This window comes from Cervus canadensis, chromosome 29 (genome assembly GCF_019320065.1).
Source record: "Cervus canadensis isolate Bull #8, Minnesota chromosome 29, ASM1932006v1, whole genome shotgun sequence".
Classification (NCBI taxonomy): domain Eukaryota; kingdom Metazoa; phylum Chordata; class Mammalia; order Artiodactyla; family Cervidae; genus Cervus; species Cervus canadensis.
The window spans coordinates 24,153,038-24,162,242 of NC_057414.1; the positions used below are offsets into that span (position 1 = coordinate 24,153,038).

Consider the following 9,205-nt stretch of genomic DNA (forward strand, 5'->3'; position numbering starts at 1 on the left):
ACCCCCACACCTATGTTCCTTCCCCCTTACACATTCTTGTCCACTCAGCCCCTGCCACTGACACCTCTTCCCTCTCACCCCACCAGCTTAGTGAACTATTCTGGTATCAGACATACAAGTTCAGAGAACAGTTTGGAGATATAGTCAGGGAACAAGGGAAGAAGAACCGGGTATATAGCACCTCTTTTCAAGAAATTGAGCAGTTCCGATCCCCTATAATAAAAAGAGCCTGAGATAGCTGGGAGGATGAGTCCTTCGGAACATATGAGGCAAGTGGGTGCAGCCATGCAGCCAGAGAATGTATGTACTCGGTGTAATGTATTGACTCTAGGTCATACAAGTATAAAATATACTAGTATCCTATTTCTGCATATAAATTTTGAATTCACCTGTTCTATTAAAAAGGGTAAGCTATGCAGTGCATAGAGGCACTTAAAAATACTTTAGCAAGCATATAATAGAGTCATTAACAAAATGCTGTCTGTATAACCAAAAGGTACTTTGTTGGAAACGGTGCACTTTTGAACAACAAAACTGTTAGTCATACCCAAGCAACCATAGAATGGGAGCAGTTCCATATAATTTAAAAATATTTGCTCCTTTTAGATTTTCTTTCTCTTTTAGGGTCAGAAAGCTCAAACCACTTTTAGAGGGCTTATTAGGAATATCCTAGGGCTCAGACACCCAGATTAATAGCATGCGTCTTATATACAAGAATGGGAACCTTTTCTGGGTCTCATGAACTCAAAACTGCATCCTGTCGAGGGCTGGGCAGTTAGCTTTTGTTTCTACCTATGCTGCCGGGCTCAGTAGCGGTCACTGCTAAAAGAAAATGCAACCACTGGGCTATTCAGGTGAGGAAGACATTTGAACCAAGGTGGTCAAGATCTTAGAAAACCCAGTCTCTCTTGCTCAGCTCTTTTCCTTGGCATGTAAGAGCATGTCAAGGAGAGGGCCTGGATCTTAATCTCTGCTACACAGAACTGTGTGGGTTGGTAAAGTACTTAAGCCTCCCAACTTCATTTTTGCCACTTTGTAAAAAGTGGCTAAGAAGGTTACTATAAGGATTAAAATACCAACTAGTATCTAGCACCCAATGTTAAAATCCCCTTTCCCCATATGGTGTAAACTTTGGGTTCTTAATAGCTGTGCAAAGGCTACAGGCAAATAGCCCCACCCAGAGTACAGGCTTAAAGTTGCTGCGGTCTCTTAACTTTTTTTCACCTCTGCCTGGACCCTGGTCCTTGGACCCAGGAGAAAGGCACTATGTGGGAAACAGGTCTAAAGAGCTCTACAGAATTTCCTCAAGGGTACTGAATAACTAAGGATCTCAGTCTTAATGCCAGTCTTATGGATTATTAAACAGGGGACCCAATCCCTCTCATTCCCTCAACTACCTCCTCACCCTCCATCTCCCTGTTTTGAGCTAACAGAATACCAAGTCTTCATTCATCTTTAAAAGTGTGGTAACTTGTTACATAAAATGTGACAAAATAATGTGCAATTACTTTATATGGGACACCATCAGGAACTGTACAGCTGGGTGGGAAAGCTTCAGAGCTGCATCACTTCACCAGGATCATCTTTGCTTATTTCCACTGGGGTCTAGGGGGAGAAAAGGAGGTCAGGTGGGTCTTGACTAGTGTTGGCTAGGGTGTGGGGCTGAGGGAACTGTCCTCCTTCCCAAGGGCAGGCAGGGCTAGCTGTGTCCCATTCTGTCTCACCTAATGCCTCCAAGCCCAGCTGCCACTGGGACTTAGCAGTGTGGGAGCAGACAAGTGGTAGAGAAAACACAAATATCCAAGGTCTAAGAAGAGAGGAAAGACATCTGCCAACAGGACAGTTTTACAACCCAGTGTTTATGTGATGAGGGACAGTTAAGCCTGGGTTGCTGATGTGGGCTAATTTAAGAAGGGAAATTGAAGGCAGAGCATATGAAGTGTCCCGTAAATATGAAAACAGGTCATGCCTGTCAGACAGCTTTGACTCTGGGCCTGAAATATCTTTACCTCTGTATCTCCAGTTTTTTGTTTTTGTTTTTGGAAAGACACTAAAGAACTTAAGAGTAAACACTCAGGAAAAGATGTATAAAAGATCACATGAAAGACACAGGGAACTCTCTCAACTCTAAACAGATAGATACTGAATAACAATAGAAATAGGTATGCTACAGTAACTTTTTAAAATAAAGAGAGTGTCTCTAAAGTTGGATTTTTGGGCTTGGTTCATGTATCCCAGGGAATACATTTTCAAAGTAAGAATAGAGAACAAAACTCAAGGCACACTTACCCCCCCTGGGGGATATTTGTATCCCTTCCACATTGTTCCTGCAATGAGAAGCATCCATAAGACAACAATCATTGCAGGGCTTCTTAGCTGGTAGTGTGTGCAGAGCGAAACAGGTGGTTCTGAAAGGTGTGGTATTCTATTCCGAGCCCTGGAAACTGGGCTGTCTTCATGCAAGACCAGATGGTGGATGGTCCAGCATGGTAGCTCCTGGCTGGAGAGCTTCGTGGTCTAGTTTGACCTGAAGTGGCTCGCCATGGCTATCTGGGGGGCAGATAGCTCGGACACTAATTGTGACATCAACTCTTGTGACCTTGAGGACCAGAGTGAGAAGGTATGGGACAGCTGGCCAGGGTGTGTACGGGCTAAAGAACTCTGAGTAGGAGGGCCCTGTTCTTTGACTGTGTGGTTAGGATCTAGCTGGCATCTTATCTTTATTAACTCATCACCTGCCAAAAGTTTGACTACCTGTTTTATGCAATCAGATGCCCAAGGCGTTGCTGTGAACAAAACACACACTATGGATTAATGGGGAGGAGTGACTAGCTATGTACACTATAAGCAATTACTTAAATAACTTGAATAGACTTCCCTGGTGGATCAGGTGGTAAAGCGTCTGCCTACAATGTGGGAGACCTGGGTTCAATCCCTGGGTCGGGAAGATCTCCTGGAGAAGGGAATGGCAACTCACTCCTGTATTCTTGCCCCCCCACCAAAATAAATAACTTGAGTAACTGTTAGGCTACTCAAAGAAGAAAAGTCTTGCATTTCTAGAAATGGTACAGTTAAACCCTCATCATGCAGGGAAAGACTCCTCTTGACATTCCTGAGAAGGGAAGAGGAGGAAGATGGGCTATTCTGCTCATTTCATAGCTGGAGAAACTGAGGCACCCACAATGTCAATGGTTTGGTCAGGATCGCACTGTGGCAGCTGCTCAAGCTAAATAGGTGCCCAGTGATTCCACCTGCAACCCCACCCCGCACAGGTCTGACTGTTGGGCTGATACATTCATAGAAATTCTGGGGCATAGGCGAAAAAAAAGAACCCCATCATGGCCTGCTCCTAGGATACTTAGGGCTGGGACTTGCTTGATAACCTTCTGGAGCCCTGGATACCCTTCTTAAAGCCTTCTGGAGAAGCTTCCCAGAAAACCTGCTCCTGTAATTGCATATTATAATATTAAGACTCTTAAGAGCTAAGTTTCTTTAACAATGGGAACATCTTTGAAAAAACCAGTCTGAATGAAATGGGGGTGGGATTCAAGGCCAGGAGATGGTTTGCTAAAAGGACACTGTTACTAATGCTTCCTATACACAGGCTGGTCAAGTGGAATGAATGAGAGGGGTATTAAGTCCAGAGATCTATGTTTCAGCTTCACAAATGGGTTGGTTTTTGTGGCCCTAGGTAAGTAGGTAAGGTCATAGTCACCAGTAAGTCTGCTGACTAGTTCATTATTTGGCCTAGTTGTTAAGTTAGCATTTACTACTTAAAGCTAGCATTTACTAACTTGTCAAGTTTTGCATTAAATGCTTCACATGAATTTCCACGTGTAATTCTCACAAAAACAGAAAGAGACTGGAATATCTCCATCCTATGGATGAAGAAACTGAGGTTCAGAGAGATTAAACTTTCCTAAGGTCATACGGCCAGGAAGTTGCAAAGTTAGAACCTGAACTCAAATTTACATTAACTCAAGTTTCAGAATCTGCCAAAAGGGGCATTAAAAATGCTGGTCTAATTTATTATAGAGTCTGCATGGAAAAAATAATAGGTGGAACAGTCATTGAAAAGAATACCCAGGAGGTATAGTTATTAACAAATCTTTGACCCAGGGCTTGCTGTCCTCAGCAGTGCTCCTCAAAGTCTTTCCCATTTCACAGTTCATTTTATTTTCCAGAGGAAAGTAAACTTTCCATTGACATTTCCGGGTGCTATCAAGTTCTCTTGAAAGGGAGGAATCCAGCTCAACAGACCGTCACAGTCGCTCACAGTTGCAGATCTTCATCCAAAGTCTGGCTCCTCAGGTGTGTCTTGCTCTCCTGAACAACCCACCTCTCTTTCCACTTCAGAGTTGGAGGCTGAGGCAAAAAGAAACTTAAAGGCAGAGCTGGCCCTATTCATTGTTCCAGTAGGTAACTGCCCCTGTATGTGACTGGAAGGGCTGCTGAAACGTCCGCTAATACCCACATTCCCTTTCCTCCCAGCAATCACTGATTCACTTGGCCTGAAATCCAGAAGTCAGGCAATGCCTCTAGCAGAGCCCTTACAGATTCCATCATGCTTTGAAATAAGTGATATTAAGTAACCAAGGGGAGGGGTAAAGGCTTAAAGATGTCCCAGTGGGATGGGAAGTAGCCTGGGAAACTAACTTTGTTCCCACCACATCCTGACCTCTTATTAGTGGTGAGACCTCAACCATCTTTCCTGTTTGGTCAGAAATCCCAGCTGGGAGGGTGAGCCAGAGCCAAGACTGACTATGAAGAATTAACAGGCAAGGTCATTACTTACCACGAACTCTGGAAATGTGCCCAAGTAACATGCAAATCCAACAAAAAGCATCCAGCCAAGCACGATCATGATAACAAGTAAAACAATTTCTAAGACACGATTGCACAGTGAAAGACTATTCACCAAGATCTTGACAAAGCAGTGTGCTCACGAAACCCTCAGTTGGTAGAGGTCTCTCATGTCAGTTCTAGTCCGTAACTCCAAAGCATCCACAACTCTCTAGTGGAGAAGTTGGAGTCTAGTAGGGCATTGTGACATCATGATGACATGGGCCAGACCACAGAAGGTCAAAGAAGACTGCCCCCAGATGAGCAGTTAGCGGAAATGTAAGCTCTCTGAAAGCGTTATCTCATAGCAACAATATGAGGTAGGTACTGTTACTTATCCCATTTTACCAATGAGAAAACTGAGGCTTACAAAGCCTAGTCAGTTCAGTCACTCAGTCGTGACTGAGTGTATTTTTCATCTCTTTGTGACCCCATGGACTGCAGCACTCTAGGCTTCCCTGTCCATCAGCAACTCCTGAAGCCTGCTCAACTCATGTCCATCAAGTCGGTGATGCCATCCAACCATCTCATCCTCTGTCATCCCCTTCTCCCACTGCCTTCAATCTTTCCCAGCATCAGGGTCTTTTCCAATGAGTTGGCTCTTCGCATCAGGTGGCCAAAGTATTGGAGCTTCAGCTTCAGAAACAGTATTTCCAATAAATATTCAGGACTGATTTCCTTTAGGATGGACTGGTTTGATCTCCTTGCAGTCCAAGGGTCTCTCAAGAGTCTTTTCTAACATCCCAGTTCAAAAGCATCAATTCTTCAGTGCTCAGCTTTCTGTATGGTCCCAAGTGATCTGCATTAGGTCACACAGGTGATGCTCCAGATCAGGGCCCAGTTTCCTGTTAGGAAGTTGAGCTCTTTAGACTAAGACAGGGGTTGGGAAAGGTGCATTCCTAGGTATATGACAACTGTGAATGAAACACAACTGAATTCTAAGGAAATGAGAAGTATTTACTTCTGTCCCTGCAACCCTTCCCCTCCCACCTCCCCTCATCATCATTTTATAGCATTCTTTAACACTTTTGGTCAGTTCCTGTCCACTGGTTCTCTTTTCTTGGCCTTCAAGAAGCTACAAGCATTCTTTTCCTCTTCTCACAAAAAACTCCAGTTAATGCTGTGGCTCCCTTAACTGTCTTGTTAAATTGCCTTGTATGACCAAACTTTCTGAACAAAGCCTTTCTTTCCAGTCCATGCTTTGCTTCCACACTTCACACCCTGACTTCTGCCCCAACCCCACTAATCAGATGCTCTCTCAGAGGTTACCAAAGATCTCCTTTTCTGTCAAGTTTAATGACCACCCCTGCACTGATATGGTGGGTTCCTCCCCCCACCAGAGTTCTTCCATATACATCCCCCTATTAGTTTGATATCCTCTCCCTTATTTTCATCATGAAAATAACGGGTGTTCATTGTAAAACATGAAATCATCCAAAGATGTATAAAGAAAACTGTAATATTCTTCCTCACTTAGCCCCATGATGTAACGAGTGTTACAGTCTAGTGTGTATTCTTCTGCCGAAGACTATCCAGGAGCTTGTGAACATCACTAGACACACAGAGGGATATACACATAGAGCTACACAGGGATACATAGCAACACACATAGAGGGGTTTTTAGTGTTGTTTCATTAGAGGTGATCACACCACATATGCTACTACATATTGGGTTGTCCAAAAAGTTTGTTCAGATTTTTTTCTCTAAATTGTTACTGGAAAACCTGAACAAACTTTTTGCTAACTCATAACTGGCTTTTCTCCTATAACAATACATCCTGGGTCAATTGAGAAAAAAAAAAAAATCTAAACACATTCCTTTATCCATTTCTAATAAGAAGCTTTATTGAGGTATAAATTACATAGGATAAAACACATTTATTTTCAGTGTACAACTGATACAATTTTTAAAATGTATCAATCTTGTAACTACCACCACAATTAGGACAGAGAAAATTGGGATCATCTCAAAAAACTCCCCATACCTCCCTGAAGTCAATCCCGTCTTCCTAAATCCCTTGATCCCTGACAACCACTGAACTTCATGTAAATGGAATCATAACCTTCTTCCACTGGCGTCTCCACTAGCTTCTCTCACTTAGCATTAATGCTTTTGAGATTCATTCATATTATACAATAGTCAGTTCTTTCTCAATGAATATTATTTCATTGTATGGTTGTATCAGTTTGTCAATTTCCCTGTCAAACAGCATTAGGGTTGTTTCCAGTTTTGCGCTATTTTGAATAGAGATGTTATAAATACTTGCGTATAATTTTTAAAGGGAACAGAAGTTTTCATTTTTCTAGGGTAAATCCCAGGAGGAGGATTGCTGGATCATAGGGAAAGTGCCTATTTAAAAATTTCTCATTTGAATCAGTTCTAATGAGATGGATGAAACTGGAGCCCATTATACAGAGTGAAGTAAGCCAGAAAGATAAAGAACATTACAGCATACTAACACATATATACGGAATTTAGAAAGATGGTAATGATAACCCTATATGCAAAACAGAAAAAGAGACACAGAAGTACAGAACAGACTTTTGGACTCTGTGGGAGAAGGCGAGGGTGGGATGTTTCGAGAGAACAGCATGTATATTATCTATAGTGAAACAGATCACCAGCCCAGGTGGGATGCATGAGACAAGTGCTCCGGCCTGGTGCACTGGGAAGACCCAGAGGAATCGGGTGGAGAGGGAGGTGGGAGGGGGGATTGGGATGGGGAATACGTGTAACTCCATGGCTGATTCATGTCAATGTATGACAAAACCCACTGCAATGTTGTGAAGTGATTGGCCTCCAACTAATAAAAATAAATGAAAAAAAAAATTTCTCTATCACTAATTTTCAGCAACTTGACTTTGCTTTGTGTAAATTTCTGCATGTTTTTTCTACCTGGGGTTTGGCAAACTTCTTAGATTCAGTGGGTTTACAGTTTTCATAAAATTAGAGACATGTTTGGCTACTGTTTCTTCAAACATTCCTTCTGTCTCCCCAGTTCTTCTTCTGTGACCTCCATTACATGTGGATTTTGTCCCACCGCTTGCTGGTACTCTGTTCATTTTTCTTCTCTTTGTGTTCCACTTTGGATATTTTCTATTGCAGTCTTTTTCAAGTTCAATCATCTTTCCTGCTAATCTTCTAAGCTTCTGTGAATCCCATACAGTAAATTTTAAATTTGATGCTGTATTTTTCATCTCTTAGAAGTTCAGCTTCTTTTTTTTTTAAATGCTATCTTTCAGTTTTCTCCATATCATGCTCATGTTTTCCTTTACATCATGGAGCATATTTATGAGATTAATAATAAACATTTTAGGGTCCATTTCTCTTCTGGGGCTGTTTCGGTGGTTGTTTTTTCTCTTTGTCGTGGATATTTTCCTGCTTCTTTGAATGCCTGGCAACTTTGGTTAGATGTTCAACATCGGGAATTTTACACTTGAGTGCAGGAATGTTTTGTATTCTATTCAGTAGTGTTGGGTTTTCTTCTGGGATTCAGTTACGCTCTCTGAGTCAGCCTGGTTCTCTGAGGTGTGTTTTAAGCTCTGTGATGGTGGATCAAGAGCAGTCTTTACTCTAAGAATAATCACCCCTATTACTGAACTATGACCCTTCTGAACACTCTCCCTGATACCTATGGTGTTAGGTCTCCCATTCTGGGGGAATTTTCCACATCCCCAGCCCCTTTGGGAGCTCCCAGAAGTGTTCGGCCTACTGTTTCTGGGTGGTTCTTGTTCCCAGCCTCATGGAGTCTTTACCCTACGTATACACAGATAGAACTCAGCCAAAGACTCACAGGGGTCCCTGTGGAGATCTCCAGAGTGCTTCCTCTGTGGAATCGCCTCTTTGCACGTCTCCATCCTGCAAGTTCCTGGCACTCTGGTTTCCTTGCACACCACTATCTTTCTGTTTGACTGGGCTTGGTTCGGGTAACCCGTGTCTGTGCTGCAGGCTGAAAGCTGCCTCGAGGCAGTAGGCTGGGGCAACTGGAAGGCTCAACTCTCCTGTTTCCTGTCTTTCAAAATTCACGGACTGGTTGGCTGGCCCTTGTGCAAGACCTGAAAATAATTATTTCATATATTTTGTGCAATTTTCTATTTGTTTATGGAGAGAAGGCAACTCCTGTAGAGGTTGATCATTCATAGACAGAAGCAGAAGTCTAACTTATTTTTCATTCCTATATAGTATTCCACATGTATGTCCACCTTCTCCCTCTCTGGCTCTTTCTTTTTTCTTTGTCTGTGTTGTGCAGCTTCCCCAACCAGGGATGAAACATGGGCCCCAACAGTGAAGGTGCTACTCCTAACCACTGCACTGCCACGGAGTTCCCTCATCTTTATCCCAATAATAGATATATCAGGCAAG

General features: G+C 42.7%; 1 protein-coding gene across 1 annotated transcript; it reads right to left on the bottom strand.

Annotated features, from left to right (window-relative positions):
- Positions 1–1,496: 1,496 nt before the first annotated feature.
- Positions 1,497–5,260, bottom strand: SPTY2D1OS (SPTY2D1 opposite strand). Its single transcript, XM_043452427.1, has 3 exons — positions 4,796–5,260; positions 2,290–4,365; positions 1,497–1,605 (listed from the first exon to the last, which is right to left on the bottom strand). The coding sequence occupies exons 1-2, from the start codon at positions 4,862–4,864 to the stop codon at positions 4,273–4,275; spliced, it is 162 nt and encodes a 53-aa protein (XP_043308362.1). The 5' UTR covers positions 4,865–5,260; the 3' UTR covers positions 1,497–1,605; positions 2,290–4,272.
- Positions 5,261–9,205: the final 3,945 nt, after the last annotated feature.